The 17,488-nt window shown below is 45.3% G+C and overlaps 1 protein-coding gene across 2 annotated transcripts in view; it reads right to left on the bottom strand.

Annotated features, from left to right (window-relative positions):
• The window catches only part of Ltbp1 (latent transforming growth factor beta binding protein 1), a 379,032-nt gene extending 374,640 nt beyond the window's left edge, over positions 1 to 4,392 (bottom strand). Inside the window, exons 1-2 of one of the 2 annotated variants that reach the window (XM_028773421.1) lie at positions 3,567 to 4,392; positions 2,513 to 2,583 (exon numbers count right to left, since the gene is read on the bottom strand). In XM_028773421.1, the coding sequence (XP_028629254.1) occupies positions 2,513 to 2,583; positions 3,567 to 4,042 (547 nt within the window). In that variant the 5' untranslated portion in view covers positions 4,043 to 4,392. The remainder of the gene's footprint in view (positions 1 to 2,512; positions 2,584 to 3,566) is intronic. The other variant, XM_028773422.1, reaches the window with a different exon arrangement.
• Between the last annotated feature and the right edge of the window lie 13,096 nt (positions 4,393 to 17,488).

Here is a 17,488-nt window from a genome sequence, read left to right as displayed (position 1 = left end):
ATAATCTCTTTCTAGGGCTTCTTGAGAATCCTGAGACCCCAGAAAAGGGGAATCTTGGGGGGCGGGGTGTCTCTTTTCCAGAAAAGGCCCTCTGCCACTTGCCAAAGAAATCTTTATAAAACCTCATAAAACACACCAGCAGGCTCTGTTGGTTTGTACATGTGTGAGGTAAATGGGTGAATGTTTGTATGAGTGGACATGTGTGTCAGTACCTGTGCATGTGTGTGTGCATATGTGTGCATGTGTGTGCATGTAGAGGCCACAGATCAACCTTGAATGTCATTCCTCAGAAGCCCCTCACCTTGTTTTGGGGGATAGGGTCTCTCATTGGCCTAGACCTCAGCAGTAAGGCCAGGCTGACTGGCCAGTGAGCCTTGGGGATCCACTTGCCTTTGCCTCCCAGCCTTTTTAAGTGGGTTCTAGGACTTAAACTTGAGACCTTAAGCTCTCAGGACAAACATTTTACCAAGTAAGCTGTCTCCCCAACTCCTGCCCTGTGTGCCAACCTTCACACAACATCTCACTGCCTCTGCGCTGTCACAGAGGGCTATCCTCCATGCCACAGGACAAACATGTCCCAGCAGATTTGAGGCAGATACAGTGCCTGGGAGAAACAATCCTAGCTCAGAATAATGCTGTTGCCACATTCCAGTCAGTTGTGTCAAGTGTAATCTAAGAAGTTAAGAACAGAGGAATAGAGCCAGGTGGTGATAGCGCATAAAGACTACCCAGCACTCAGGAAGCAGAGGCAAGAGAATCTCTGTGAATTTGAGGCCAGCCTGGTCTACAGAGTTAGTTCCAAGATAGCAAGTGCTATATAGAGAAACTTTGTGTCAATAATAATAACTATCTTAATAACAGTAATAATAATTGTAATAATAATAACAACAGTGTTTTAATTTACAATGCCTACTAGCCTAAGTGGTTTTTAGCTAGCAGCTGGAGTTTGGCCCTAATGAGGTCTGTAAGTCAGACATCATTGCTTGATACTTGCCCAGCAGGCTCTGTTGGTTTGTACATGTGTGGGATAAACAGATGAATGTTTCCATGAGTGGACATGTGTGTCAGTGCCTGTGCATGTGTGTGTGCATGTGTGTGTGCATGTGTGTGCATGTGTCAGTACCTGCACATGGGTGTACATGTAGAGGCCACAGAACAACCTTGAATGTCATTCCTCAGAAGCCCCCCACCTTGTTTTTGGGGACAAGGTCTCTCATTGACCTAGACCTCAGCAGTTAGGCCAGGCTGACTGGCCAGTGAGCCTTGGGGATCCACTTGCCTTTGCCTCCCAGCCTTTTTAGGTGGGTTCTAGGCCCACCTAAGACTACAAACCCAAACTACAACAAGGCACATTGCTGAGTTTTATTCAAAAATAAAAGTCAATAAGCAGCTGAAAATTTGGACAACTCCAGTTTACACAATAATAGCTCAAGCTCTACAAAGAGAGAATTTAAAACTGCTTACTTTGGGAGCTGGACGTGATTCCATGGTTAAGAGCACTGGGTGCTCCTGCAGAGGATCTGGGTTCAGGTCCCAGCACCAACATGGTGACTCACAACCATCTATCACTCTATAATCTATAGTTCTGGGAATCTGACACCCTCTTCTGGCCTCTACATGTACTAGGCATGTGCATAGTACACAGATACATATAAAATATTTTGCAAACTAATAAAAAATTTTAATGCTTACTCTTTTTTAGAGTGGAGGTAAATTTTTTTCTATACCCAGCTAACTTGTCAATGTTAGGGGGCTTCAATGTGCATTTATCGTTAACTTTACAATGTTCATAAGAAATGTTCTTCGATGTTCTTCTATCTGTATGTGTGATTAATATTTTTAGAAACAATATTGTTAAGCATGCATATGAACAGCCCACATGCAGGAAGATACTGAAAAATAACTAGCCCTCAAGGATGAAGGATGTGTGTGGCTCTTTTCAGGAAGCTTTATATACTTTTAATATCCGGCCTGGTTAGCTTAGGTCCGTAATTCCAGGAGGGGGCAGGCACGTGTATGAATAGCTCATTGGTAGCGAGCTTGCTCAGCACATGGGTAGCCTTAAGTTCGATCCCCAGTGTGCAACTATTCCTGCCTTACTCCAGGGACGGATCCCCTACTTTCTATTCTTCCTCTGCATCATGCCAACAAACGCTTTTTATTTGTTGGTACAAATATGATTAAATTGATCATATTTGGTTCTGGCGCACAGCCTACCCTCAAGTGGGATTATTTTTTCCAAGTGAGACAGTCATAAACAGCAGGGTTGAGAGCAAGGGCATCTTAGATAACATAATGATGGAGGACGGGCACAACCCAGTCCTTCTTGATGGTTACACAGGCTGCAAGTATACTGTGTTTCCGATTTCACCTTCCAGGGGTGGTGCCTGCCTCTTCAAGAGCCCTCTGTAGAACCTCTCCAACCCCAACCTGACCCTCCCCTCCCACTACCCACACACATACAACCCCACCTGGTCCACTCTGCAAGGCTGCTGTGAGTACAGTAACTTACGTTTGGTGCACCTCTGGGAGCCGGGAGCTCTACTCCACCCATGACAACACTGCCCTCCACAGACATTGATCCTGAAACAAAGGAGACCCCTGAGTTGGAGCACAGTGAACTCAACTTTTCAGAGTGTTCCTGAAAAGTCAGTCTCTTGCTTTCACACTCCTCTAGATTAGAGAGCGCTTTAGAGCTCTAAAGCGTGTCCAGGATGCCCAACCCAAAGTTGCTCCAGTGGAAGAGTCAGGGACCATTCACCTGGGAAGGATGGAGGAACCAAGAGATCTGCATAACAAGCGTGGAGACTTAAAATCCAAACAAATGGTTGTCTTAAACACAAATTAAAACAACAACGTAAAATATATTCTTCATATTCTCTGAGCCTGCTTTGCTTCAGAGAGTATTCCCCCACTCCCATGCCCCGCGCCACTAAAAAAGTGAGATCACCCTGAGGATCCATCCCTTCTGGGGTGGGGGGGATGAGGAAGAAAAGCCAAATGTCCAAATTAAGTCGCCCCCCCATCCCAACTTGTGATTAATGTGGAGAAAGCTGTGCAGTGGGGATACTTACCAGCACCGAATAACAAATTTGCCAGTCCCTACTGCTGTGCATTCAGAGTCTCACCCCCAACCCCTTACCAACTTAGGACACACAGGTGTCAGGAAACCCAATTCTACAATTTCTGAGATGCTCGAGGAAAGCTGGGTCTTTAGAGCCAGCTCTCACTCACAATCCCTTTTTCATTAGGTAAACCAAAATAAAAAACCGAATTGCAAGAAGTTTAATTGATGCCTTGGGATTAAGCTGTAGTGACTTCATGTTTACGCCCATGGTCTAGGAGCAGAAGCGTTTGCGCACTGGAGGTTACGCCCCGGGGAAGAAATAAATGCCTTTTGTGTTTCCCCGCAGCTCGGTAACAATGCATTCGGAGTTAAACACTAGTAAAAAAGTGAGCAGGCTTCTCCAGCGCCCACCCCTTCCCGCAGCGCCCCCGGCGGGGAGGAGACGGTCCCCTGGCCCCGGCCGGTCCCAGCGCGCGGGACAGGCGGAGCGTGGGCTTACCCTTGCAGCTGCTGCTTCTGCTGAACCTGCAGTCTGGAGCCCCCGGCACTCTGGGTGTCCTGCTGCACTTTGGAGCGCACGACTTGCCTGCCATGTTTGGCGAAGCGAGTGACCGCGGTCTGAGCACCGGCCTTAGAGTGGAGCTGTCGGCCGGGCCCCCCCGAATGCGCGGGCTCGGGTGGCAACGGAGATCGGAGCCCGGGCAGGGCCGAGCCGCCAGGCTGGCTGGTGCGCCGGGTCCGCTCGGCTGGGGGCCCGGCCAAGGCGCGGCTGGAGGTGGCTGTTGAGCTCCGGCTGTACCTGGCGTCCAGAGCGACGTTGAAGGTCCGCGGGGGCCCAGCCAGAGGCAAGGCTCCGGCCGGCAGTCCCGGGCCCGGGCGCACCACGTACGTGATCCTCCGTACCCGGCCGTGCGCAGACCACGCTAGCAGCCCTGCCCAGAGCAGGAGTCCCCACCTGAGCCAGGCTCCCGCCATCGCGGGCAGTCTCCGGCCGCGCGGCTCACCCTGCCCCGGCGCGCTCCCTCGGTATCCCCCAAGGACTCCGCAGAGAGCCCTTGTCGTGGGGTGGAGGCCAACTGGGTGGCCGCAGGGGAGGGAGCTTTGCGGGCGGCTGAGCGGCAGCGGACCCCAGCCGGGAGTAGAGGAGCGCAGGGGGCGGGAGTTGGGGTGGAGAGGAGGGGAGGGGCGCGGGCTGCTCAAGGTGAGGGTCCCCTGGGTCAGCCGGGGTGTCGCCGGGTGCAGCTGGGGTACTACGGGCGCCGACCCCGCGAGGGTGGGCGAGGACAACCGTGAGCGCTGGACGCTCAGTGGCAGCCCCGGCTGCAAAGTCTTTTAAAAGTTTCTTCTCCCCGGTGGAGCCCTGTGTCAGATCTGAACAGCCAATCTGCGGCAGACGTGACGTCAGGCAGCAAATCCTAATTGGGGAAAGCTCGAGATGAGCCGGAGAATGAGCCGCCACCCTCCTCATCCAGAGATTGGGAATATGGGTCGGGTGGACAGGGGTTCCCGCTCCCCAGTCCCAGGAGAAAACAAAGGGCTCAGCAAGGTGAGGGAACGAGCAGCCGGAAAGGATTCGAGTGATACAGTTTGGAAGCCCAGGCACTTTTACCCGAGTTTGCTCGGATACTGCCTGCAGAAGTTGGATTAAAACACTAGGTCCGGTCCCAGAAAAGGCTATTCGAGCTAGGGTGAACTGTCCATTGGAAAGTGACTAGCTCTATTAGTCGGAAGGAAGGTTTTCTTTAGGACTGCAACCTCCGGAAGACTTTGTGGTACCCTACTTCTGGCATTAGAGGGTCAAGAATGAGGGATGGGCAGCAGGGGGCGCCCATGTAGATGAAGAAAACCGTAGAGGCTGTCCTGCCAGTGGTCCTTCAGTGGAGTGGAGCATTTAGGAATTCTCTCTCTTTCCCTCTCTCTCTCTCTCTCTCTCTCTCTCTCTCTCTCTCTCTCTCTCTCTCTCTCTCGTGCAAAAGAGTTTAAAGAAAATCAGGAAATGATATCTTTACTGCTAACATCTGAATTAAAAACAATGTCAAAAGAATGAATGCTGTTTTTACATGACTGCACTAGAAAGCCCATAATAATAACTATATTTAAAAAAAAAAAAAGCCCGGGACTGGAACAATAGCTTGGCGGTCAAGTGCACTGGCTGCTCTTTAAAGGGACCTCGATTAGATTCCCAGCACCCACATGTTGGATCACAACTATCCAAAATTCCAGGTTCAGGAGATTTGATGCTCTCTTCTGACCTCCAGGTGCCCATACACATATTCAGGCAAAGCAGTGACACTCATAAGGTAAATATTTTTTAAAGTGAATTAAAAAGGGCCTTTTCCCAGGCTTGGGTTTTCTCATACATTAGTAAGTTTGATTGTTCTCTGTTTGCTGGCTTTCCATACATTAGCTTAGGACAACTGGTAGCAAGTGAGAATTATTTAAGAAATATTGATGGGAAAAACCACCTCAAGTTGAGGGTTAATCTAGTCACCTACTTTTCCCTGCGCATTGCAGAAAGACAGGTGAGTATTAGCTCTGAGAAGACTGGGCCTCAAGGCTAGCAGCCTGAACACAGGTTTCCGGAGGAAGCACCATCTGAAAGTCACTACCATCAAAGAAATAGCTCTGGACACAGGAAGGAGACCTGGGCTCCAGCCTAAACTAATCACGAATTTCTACAGGCCATAGGCACTTTGCCTTTACTCTCAGAAGCTCTACCTTCTTAACATACACACACACCAACTGGGTGAAAAGCCCCTCCCAGCCCTAATAGCTATACAGGATAACTGCAGTTATCCTGTTCTCACAGGATAACTCCAGTCCAACCTCAGAGCTGTGTCAAAGTGAACCAGGTGAAAAGGAGGGTCAAGACACTGTCCCATGTCTGCAACTTTGGGCTCTATATGCAAAAATACAAGGGAACAGACGCCTGCCAAATGCCAGCTGTGCAAAAGGCCAGCAGATACACAGCATCCTTGTATCTATCTAGGGCTACAAAGTATCCTGAGGCACAAAGCCTTTGTGTGAAGGAAACCTATCTGGTTGGGGAAGCAAGATCTAAATAAAGAAGGTAAACAGCTGAATTAAGTAATGCTTAAAGAAAAATAACAGAAATCTCACAAGGCACTATTTGATTTCCATGAACCTATAACATAGTATATGCCATAATTCGTTGTCATCTTGTGGACAATTCCTAACAGAGAATGTTTCCTAGCTGCAAGTCAAACCTGCCCCAGTGAAGATTTTAGGTGTCATATAGGGATTTTCTAAGCAGCTGGTTGCAGTGGGCAGGGAGCGGGAAAGGAAACAGGAGGCAAAGGATGGGACCAGGCTATGGGGTGGCAAAGGAGGGGAAGAGAGTGGACAAGTGAAATAACCCAGCTGCATCACCATCTTTACTAGTCTTAAGTGCTGGATGAGCCTTCCTAGCAAGTATCTCCCTGGACCAGCATGGGAGAGGGGGATGGCATATATCAACACTGCTTCCAGGACAGAAGCAGCTGTCTACAGAGGGCACAGCTGGAAGCAGACTCTGGGGGCCTAGCCTCACTACTTTACTTTGAGCAAGTCATTCCACCTCTCTGGATCTCAGTTTCTAGAGAATCTGGGGCTCTGCTTGTAATTGCTGTATTTGCAGTAAAACTGGTTTTCACTCTGATCTATGGCTCTACAGAGAAGTGTTTTCTCTAAGAGAGCTCAAAAAGTAAGAGCACCTGGTGTGCAACCATAAAGACCTAAGTTCAAATTCCCATCACCCACCACATAATAGCAGACCATGGTCACAGAAGCTCATAACTCTAGCACTGTAAGGAAAGGAAACCAGAAAAATGCAGGGACTTGCTGTTATCAGCCTAGCTCCTGGTTCAGTGAGATACCCTGTCTCAAGGGAGTAGGCAGAAATGATCACACAGGGCATCCTGTGTCCTCCTCTGGCCTCCACACAAACACAAAGGCAAGAGTGAACACACACACACACACACACACGTTTATACATACTTACATATACCATGCACACACCACAAAAAAAGAATGAAAGAAATTACAAATGTTTTCTACCATTGAAAATGTACATGGCAATATTTCTTTCTCTTGACAGCAATACAGCAGGGACCAGTTGTGATGCTTCCTCAGCCAAATTATGACCTCCAACATGAATGTTCACCCCATGCCTATATATGCTAGAACATATGTGTGTCTACATGATCATGAATATGCAAATATATGCATTAGCAAAGAGCCCCACTCAGGGGCTGCTGGCAGATGTCAGGAGAGTCAGTTTTCCACACAGGTTTCTTGTTTCTTATGTAACTAGCAAGACAGTCTTTGAGAATTGTGCTGTAACTTCATGTAACTTCACATGAGATGGCTGCTCATCTCAAATACTGAACTCACTATTAATCCTGAAGGCCCAGTTCCTGTCAGGCATGGAGATCAGCCATTGCCAAGTTTCAACCAAACTTAATGCCACAGACCCTGAACCCAACCCCCCTAGGGTTCAAGGTCCATTTATATTGGCAGTACACAACTTCCTTGTTCAAAAATCAAGTCTTTAAAGATCTCATAAAACTTCTTGGACTTCAGATGGTTTTTAGAAAACAATACTCAGATGAGCTAAGTGTAAATGAATCAGAAAAGAGGATTACGTTTCCCATTAAAACCCATGGGTTTGAAGATTAGGGAAGAAAGAAAGGCTGGCAAATGCCAAACACTTCAAGGCACTTCGAGACCATTAGTCAAACCCAGAATGCAGCCAGGTTCCCTCGTCTCTGCACTTTATGAGTTTTGTAATTGAAAATCTTTTCCTACATTTAGGATCGGCTACAAATCAAATTTAGTGGCTGCCTATGATCAAAAATGCCTCCGCACGTGTTTTCTTCAGCCAGGGATTTCATGGAGCCCCCCCTCGGTCATCTCTAGTCTCATCAAAAAATTCTTAGAAAGAGAAAAGGGGAGGTGGAAGGAGACCTGCTAAAACGCCATGAGTCTGCACACAGTGTGAAGAGAGAGAAAAAAACAGTGAGAGGGAGGTGGAGGGATGGAAGAGGGAGCTCTCCATGCTACAGTTTTGGTCAGTGTCTTAAAGGCGTGGTCCCCAGAGTGGTATTAGTGGGAGGTTATGGAACCTTTAGCAAAAGCAGGTTTGTGGGAAGTCCTCAAGCCTTCAAGAGGGACTGTGGGACCATGATCTCTTCCTGTTGCTCTTTTTACTTCCTGAGTCACAAGGTGAGACAACTGTTCTGCCCCACACCCCTGCCATAATGTGTTATCTCAGCAGAGAGCAAGAGAAATCAGGGATTGTAACTTCCAAACCCATAAACTAAACAAGCCTTTTCTCTTATAAGTTTATGACCCAAGGGAATTTCTTCTCACAGCAGACTAGAGCTGACTAGTACCAGAGAGAAAGAGAGATGCTTTGTCAGGAGAAGATTCATAGTACAAGAATGTACAAAGGGAACCGTGGTGAGCATGGAACAAAAAAGAACGAACCATAGTAGGAGAAAGAAGGAATCAGTGTGTGAAGATGGGCCAGGCAGACATATGGAGAGGAAGGGAAACAAGAAACATGGCTGAGGCAGAATGAGAACCTAACCCGAGAGTGGAGATGCATGCCTGTGAGCACTTAGGAAAATAACAAAATAAAGGGAGGAAGGAAGGAAGGAAATAAGAAAGAAAGGAATAGACAAATGAATGAACAAATGAATGAACAAACGAAGGAACAAAGGAACCACCAACTAACTACCCGTGGGCATGACTTCAAGCTGCTCTCTCTGATTCTGGCAGCCTTTTCTGAACATCAGCCAGTTCTGACCTGAACATCAACTCACTCTGCTTTGGGCTGGAATTCAACCCACACCCTTACAGTATGGCTAGCTGCCTTGCACCTCATACAAAGGAGAAGAGACAACAAATCCCACATCCTGCATATCTGAGGAGGCAGGGCAGAGAGGGACTGTTCGACTCCAGACAGACTCCAAATAGACCCCGAATTTATTTTCATAGGCCACTCTCTTGTATCAACTATTCTTTGAAAAGTCAGGAATGAAGACCAAGCAATGATACAAGAACTGGGGGAAGGGGGTGGGGGCGAGACAGGAGAATTCGGAGTTTAATACCAGCCTGAGCAGCACTGAGAGCCTCAGAAAATATTAAAAAGGGGAGGTAAGAAAGGTTTAAAGTGTGTAACTTCCTCCCCTAGTCCTGGCTCAGTCTTGGTGAGGAACAACTAATTAAAGAAGATGTTAGAATCTGTCAGCCGAGCCGTGTGAGCAAGATAAAGACAAGCCAGCCTTGCAAAGAAACCCAAGGCGCCTCCACTGTGGGCAGCAGCAAAAGCTACGGGGTCCCCAGCATTTTCCTCCCCTTAAAGTGTCTTTAGTTGTTCTTCAATAAACATTCATTGACCATCCGGCAAGGTCTTAAAATTGCCTTTGTTGAGCCTTTAAAAAAAAGATTCAAAACCAACTTCCCTGTTAAGTGCAGAACTTAAATAAATACAGTACTGAACTGCAAATCAACGCTTCCCCTGAACCAGTAAGTGCCTTTGTGTTGGCCTCGAGCACCTGGCCTTGACAATCCTGAATCTTCTCTACAAAGAGTGTAGGCTAATATGGCAGGCAAACAAGTAAAGACATGTGTGTCTAGCATTGGAGAAAGAAGGGATGAAGGAGGGAGGGAGGGAGGGAGGGAGGGAGGGAGACTAGAAAAGGCAGCAGAGAAATGGCTCAAAGGTTAAAAACTGTTCTTAACAGAGGACCTGTCTTCAGTTCCCAGCACACATGTGGAAGTTTACAATAATTACGTAATTCCAGTTCCAGATGATCTCCGCCCTCTTCTGGCCAATCTGGGCACTGCATGCACACAGCGCACAGAGACATGCAGGCGAGACACTCATACATGTAAAATAAAAATAAATGTCTTTAAAAGATGATAAGAAAAAAGGACTATAGAATGGGCAACAAGCTCTATGAGGAGAGAAAATCCAAAGATCCTGGAGGATTTGGGAGGGTCAGGATTATGAGCCTGCCTTTACTCCAGTTTAAAGAAGGAAACATAAGAAGTTTAGCACACACCAGTTTCTTACTCTGATTTGATTATTGTAGCCCTGTCTGGGTTGCCCTACATATAAAAAAGGACAGTTGGCACACAGTGGAAGGTTACTAAATATAATATGTTAATTCAGCTTTCACTGAGATTTTAAGTTCAGAACTTCTTGTTTTTAAAACTAGTTTTTCTAACTAAATTTGGTTTTTTGAAATTTTCAGATGTGTATACCAAGTGTCGTTATTGTTATTCTCCTCCCCACACACTCTCCCATCCCTATGTCCCTGTCTCTTCCCCACAAGTTCCTTTTATATAATCAGGGGGTTTTGACTTCTATCAAAACCCAGTGGGTTTAACCTAGACTCTATCAATGGTTACTATCTCAATAGAAGGCAGAGAAGAGCCTCTTGACACACCCCCCCCCCCAGTCGTGGTTGTCTAATGACAGGACCATTCTCAAGCAGGCTCACTAGAGATGAGCAGAGTTTTATTGAGTTCTTGCTCTGAATGGCCGTATCACAGCCAGGAGATGGCAATCCACACACTTCTATCTTTGGACTTCAATGTTCTTTCCACCGCTCTTCAGCAACATTCTTGGAGCCTTAGAAGGGAGAAGAGAAAAGTCTTTAGGGATGAGCACTCTATCTTCACCTACTCTTAACAACTTGGGCGTTTAAGTGTCTAGCATCACTGTTAAGTGTCTCTGCATCACTGTTTTTCCTCAGGAGCTGTGGAACCCTTGAGTAGATGTGTGAAGTGTAGTTGAAGTCCTACACGGATGTGTACTGTTTGACATGGGCATAGCCATGTCACAGACCAGTAATACCTCAGACCACGGGAAACTGGCAAAGCCTTATGGGGTCCATGTAAAACAATTTAGGAATGATTGGCTAGTGTGTGCAAAAGCTAGACTGTCACTTCCTCCTGTGTGTTTACAGACTGAGATAGCCTGTGGAGACTACCTAGCCTCTCCACCTGTGCTGTACATAAAACACTTGCTGTGGTCTCTGGTTTCCATATAATTGGTGCCACTCCATCAGAGTCCATCTTACCCCGGCTTCTCTATGCTCATGTCTGTGTGTCTGACCTTTCTTCAGTCCCTCACCACCCCAGTCAGGTTTCCATACCCAAGCCACTCAGGACATGACAGCTTTTTACTTCAAAGAAAGGCTTCTCTGGTTAAGGCTAAGAGTATCATTTGTCTCTGGGCATAAATATAATTAATTACAAGTAGCTTGGTGCTGTGTCTGTTTAACTAAATTACATTATCACACTCTTTCATACAGCCTATTACTTTCTTAGGCACTAAGTTATGTTCTTGTTGGTTAATTAGTTGGTTGGAGTTTTTTGTTTTTGTTTTGCTGTTTGTTTGTTGAGATTTTGTTGTTGTTATTGTTGTTTGGTATTTCATCAGAATTTATTGTATCAGAAGTGTATTCCTTCTTGTGGAGAGGACCTCGAGTCCAATCACAAAGTGGCTGGCTGCTTCTTTAACAGGCATGCCACTATCACACAGGTAGACACATGTTGTCTGGTATATTGATACTTAAATTGTTTTAAGTTTACAGCCAGGCATGGTTATCGGAGCCTTCTCTCCCCCACAGCCCACATAGCACATTCTGACACCATGGAAGTCACCCAGCTTCCATTCTAGTTTGAGCTCAGTTTCTCTATATCTTGTAATCAGCATCTGTAGTATCTTCAGCAATAGGGTCTTGTTATCTAATTCATATGGGCAACCAAAAGAAACAGCAAGACCCTGTATTGTGTTGGAGGAAACCTAGGGCCTTCCTGTATTAAAAAGAGGTATCCAACATTTGGTACTGGGGATTTTGTTTAATAATACATAACTTCTATAAGCAATCTTGTCCAGTCTTGCCAGGTATTGCTCTATAAACTATTATTTTCTTCAAGTTATGGTTTTAAAACTAGGTTACAACGTAGTATTTCTATATAACTTGTTCATACATCTTTTTGTTAACCCTCCCCCATCTCTTCTCCCCTACCCCCCTATTTAAACCTTCCCATCCCCAGTATTTTACTTCTCTATGTCCATATCACCTATGTTCTACTATCCTCTCCCTTCAAGGGACACCACCACCCGATGGCTTTTTTCTAGTTTCCTCACTTCAGAAGGTACTTCAAGTTAAACATACCAACCAGAAGTTTCAATCTAGGACCCACCCAATGGAGAACACAAAATGTTTGTCTTTCTGGATTTGGGTTATTCCATTCAGTGTGATTGTTTCTGTCTGTCCATTCACCTTCACACTTCATAATTCTGTTTCTCTTTACAGCTGAATAAAATTACATTGTGTCTATGTCCCATGTTTTCACTATCCACTCATTAGTTGATGGACATCTAAGCTGATTCCATTTCCTAGCTACTGTGAGTAGGGTAGCAATGAACATGTATAATCAGCATGTGTCTCTGTAGTATCATGTACAGTCTTTGGGGTAGATGCTCAGAAGTGGTACAGATGGTTCGTATTAGCTCGATTTCCAATCTTCGGAGGAAACCCTATACTAGTTTCCATAATAACCACTCCAGTTTTGACTCCCAACAACAGGGAATAAAGGTCTCCTTTCTCTTCGTCCTTGACAGCAGTTACTGTTGCTGTTGTTGGGGGTTCTTGTTCATTTGGGTTTTGCTCTTTGGTATTGATTTTTGGTTTTGTTTTGGTTTGGTTTTTGGTTTTTGGTTTGGTCTGGGTTTTGTGTGTGTGTGTGTGTGGTTTTGGATTGTTTGATGTGTTGATGACAGCCCTTCTGACTGTCATCATAGAATTTCTCTGAAGGCTAATGTTGAACATTTTTTAAAATGTTGATCAGCAATTTGCATTTCCTCTGCTGGGAACTTTCTGGTCAGATCTCTAGCTCATTTTTTATTGGCGTCTTTGTTATCTTGATGCTTTGGTTTTCTTGTTCTTTGTGTAGTCTAGATATTAATCCTTTCTATAACGGATGAAGAATTTCTCTTAGTCTACGGACCTTCTCTTGTCTCAATTAATAACTTACTGTGCAGAAGGTTTTGTAGATTCACTGAGGTCCCATTTTTCAAATATTGGTCTTAATTGCTGGATGAATGGTGCCCTCTTTAGGACGTTGCTACTCAAGCCTACACGTTGTAGCATGTTCCTTATCATTCCTTCTTACTTGGAACCCTTGTGCATTAGATGGGGGCTATGTAATTAAATAACATCCCATTGCCATTTTACCTACACCGTTCATTAATATCATCTACCAAACCTCTTTGTCCCCATGAGGTTAAAAGGAAACTTTGGGCCACTGAGATGGCCCAGCAGGTGAAGGCACTTGTCACCGAGCCTAAGGACCTGAGTTCCATCCTCAAAATGGTGAAAAGAGAGAACTGACTCCCACAAGTGGTCCTCTGATCCACACACACATGCTGTGACATGTTGGCATGTCTGTACCCATATGAGCAAATGCACATTAGTGTATACACACAGATAAATAATTTTTAAAGTGGTTGTTCCTGTATCAAGGGGGGAAAAGTCGCTTTAGATATACCCCAGACTGAGATGCATTTCACCAAAGATGTCCACAAAACACTTGTCTTTCTATCATAAATCCTCCAATTTGTTTTTATTCCATTTTGGAATCTGTTTTAAACACTTCTGTGTCCTTTCATAGAGTGCACGGGATTTTCCTGTTTCTCTGCTTAAATTAAAATTCAAAGATGCTCAGACAGCTGCAGGATTGGTTGAGCGCCAGGTGGGTAATAATGTTCTCTATAATCAGATACAGTCGCGTGTAAATGGCGACCAAGCTTTAAAAGGAAATTCCTGCCTCACTTCTACCTCCGTGCTCCCCAGACTGTTGAATTGCTGCAATGGCTTCTTTACTGAAATCTCAAGTCATTAGTATTTTGAATTGCCTGCATAACTTCATACAGTAGCAGTAGAGTGTGATGCCACTTAAATTTAGCACTGGAGGGTGGGACAGAAGACCTGAGTTGTGGGAGAGGGACAATGGGCAGCCAGCATGCATCTGGAATCTGGATGCTGTGAAGGCGAATGGAAACCCACAGATCTCTGTTGCTAGCTGGCCAGCAAGCCAGCTGACTTGGCATTCTCCGAGCCACTAAGAGGGCTAGCCTCAAAAACTGAAGACAAAGAAGAAAGAAGGAGGAGTAAAAAGATGGACAGGGCCTGAAGAATAATACTGAGGATCGTCCTCTGGCAGCATACACACGTGTGCATGCATATCTGCACACACATGCACGCACATGAACACAAACACACACTGAACACTGGATAACTGTTTTCAAAACGTATTCTTTGCCTCTTATCAGACTGATGAAGGGATTATATAAACAGGCAAAAGCAGTAAAAAAAAAAAAATCGACTGAAGGCAGCCACCACTAATCCACACCAAACATATTTTTTTGGGCTAATTTTGGCCTACTCCCTTATCTGTCTCAACTACATTTTCCCATCAATTTGTCCTCCTCTTTGAAAGAAAAACAGGACCCTTGTACTTCAGTAGCCAGTAGAAACATGAGGCCCAGCCTCCTGCCTCCAAACTTCCCCTCCCATCATTCTCTGCGAGGCCCTTACCTCCTCCCTCCAGCCTACTTCCTTCAGGAGACAGCTCAGGCCCTTTGAGCTACTAATCTTCCCTTTCTTTTCACTCAGCCTGACACTGGACATGTCATATGCACTTTAAGAACACTTCCTGCCGATGACAACCTTATTTTCACATTCTTGGTTCCATCGAGAATTAAAGCACATCGCAGGTATCAACAGCTGAGGTCTGGCTAGGACACTAAGTCTGTCACTCACTGTCTGCACTCAGGGCCCTACCAAGTCCGCATCATTCCTCAGATTGTTTCCGGTAAGCCAAGCAGTGGCTCTCTGTAGGGTGGAGAAAATTTCCTAACTCTGAACTTGAAACGAGGTTTGAGAAGTTCTGTAAGAAAGAATCTGATCGAGTTTGGCTCTAAAGACTCTTAACTGTCCCTCATTCAAACACTCAGCGATTTTATAACATCCTTTTTTTACCTTCTTACTTTGCCCTATTAGCGGAGACCAGGACAATCTCTGCGAAAGAAACTAGTAAAACCCACGGCAACGCGGGTGAACTGAGGCGTGCACAGAAGTAACTCATACCCCCAAAGACACACCAGCTCCGGAGGAAAAGCCTGGCTTTCTAAACAGAGAGCTGAGACCAGTAAAACCAGCCCAGTGTCTGGAGTCCTCCAGGTTTCCTGGTTTTAAAACGCAGGTTTAAAAAGCTGCTGCTGAGCTGGATCAAGTTACGGTGCCAGCTGCCTACAACTCCACACTTAACCCTTTCTCACCCGCAGCCTGCCTCGCGGTGCCCTTCATCCTCTTAGAAATAATGCTGCCATCCTTCTAGTCCCTGGTGCTTTCTCCCTTCTATATGAGTGAGGAACTGGCTAACGCCCTAAGTGAAGCTACCTGGACCCACAATGATTTCCAGGCTTCATCCCTGGAGTCCTGCGTAGAGGGCAGAGGCCTGGTGTGTCATAGCTCCACTGTAACACAGTACAGAATTCACGGGTGTGGGGGGGGAAGCGCTGGGTGTTTTCGAATAAGCGATGGCTCTGGCCTTTTGTATCCACCAATTAAAAAACAGACAGCCATCCTTTTTCAAAACCAATAGAGTGGTTAATTCATTGACTCCTTCATGTATTCAATGCTTCATTCATTTCTTCCTTATTTATTTATTTATTTATTTATTTATTTATTTATTTTCCATGATGGCCGTGCTGCAGATAAACTCATAAGTACTCTGATACCGAGCTTGGTTTTTTTTGTTTGGTTTGGTTTGTTTTTGTTGTTTGCTTGCCTTTGTGTGTGTGTGGGGGGGGGCATATGGTCTACCTAAGTAGTCCAGGCCAGACTTGAACTCATACCCACCTCCACCCCCACCCCCACCCCCCACCCTCACCCCCACCCTGTATTTCTTGAGCTATGGGACTAGAGATGTGTACCTGAGACTCAATAGCAATTTTTTGAGAACTTTGTTTTTAAACTGTTAATGAAGAAAAGACTTGAGACATTTTTGCTTGGACAAGATCCAGGGCTTTTCTCTAAAACTTCAGAAAAGTATCTTTGAAAGTCCCAGGAAAGAATTGTAGCTAATTGTGAGAAAACTCTACAGGAACATGCATGCATGCAAGCAGCTGTGGAATATGGATATCAGAATACATAGAACAGTAGAGTGTATAAGCTTTGGCTTCAAACAACCTGGGCTCCAGTTCTGGTTTCTTTGCTAAGCCTGGAAGAGAAATTGGGTCCTGAGCATCTAGGATGGGCAGGTAGGACTTAAACTCTTGAATTTCCAGTTTTTAAAGGTAACATTTTAGAGGTTACTCAGTGCTGTCCTGGGATGGACTTCTCAGCTGGAAGCAGTTAGAAACAGACAAGTTCAGCCTTAAGATCTTAAGAGGTCTGTGGGGGCTGCAGTTTGAGTTTATCGCTTTCTGCTTCAGCACACTGAATGATTTCTTCGAGATCATGAATGGTTTTTGGTCTGCCTCTACAGATTTACAGCCTCAATTCTTCCAGTGAAAGAAAGCTATTCCTGGGGGAAAAAAATGGATCTTTCTCTAGGGGGTTTGTAATCAAAGATGCCCAACAGAGGAGTCTGTTGAGTTGTTCTCTCCATGGAGAGGCTGCAAAGTTAAATTGCATGTACTCTTGCTAACAGGGAGCAGAAACATTAGGTGGGAGTGTCTGTTACTGCAGTACCTCACTATGAATGCAGACAACATTGGACACATTTGAACATTCTGAAGTGCGGGCATCCTTATGTTAAGAAGTCAGGAAACTAGTTCAAAGCCATCTTCCTCATTTCCCACAGCATCATGGGAGCAAGCATTAGCATATCATCAATTTGCTAGCTTAGTGTTCACAACATCCAATAAGTGCCACAGGTAATATGGCATAAAGCCCAAAATCCACATCCAGCCCTGTATTGTAAATTCATTCCTTTCTGTCGTATTGTAAATAAAGTTTTACTAAAACATGGGCATGCCCATTATGGAAGTTCTTTTCTAATACATTGGTAAAAATATTTGCATATATCCTGCAAATACCTGTCCTTTGCCCTTGGCAAAGGAGGTTTGACTACCGTCACCCTCACCAGTAGTAAGTGGCAGGATTAGGTCTGAAACGTCTCCAGACACAATTCAAAAGTCAGACATAATCAAACATCATGTCTTGAACCTGTAGGAGTATCATACAAATCCTCCCATTCTCACATTCCTGATTGCACATCTTTTGATAAGAAGAAATCCTTCATGTGTTATCTCCAGCAGTGTGACACTGTATCCTGGGAACCTTTCCCTATAAAGCTCCTTTAAAACATTAAACAAACTGAATGGTGGAT

The sequence above is a fragment of the Grammomys surdaster genome, unplaced genomic scaffold, assembly GCF_004785775.1.
Source record: "Grammomys surdaster isolate TR1022 unplaced genomic scaffold, NIH_TR_1.0 227, whole genome shotgun sequence".
NCBI classification, from domain to species: domain Eukaryota; kingdom Metazoa; phylum Chordata; class Mammalia; order Rodentia; family Muridae; genus Grammomys; species Grammomys surdaster.
The sequence above is the reverse complement of the archived record's forward strand: the minus strand, read 5'-3'. Positions and strand labels throughout refer to the sequence as shown.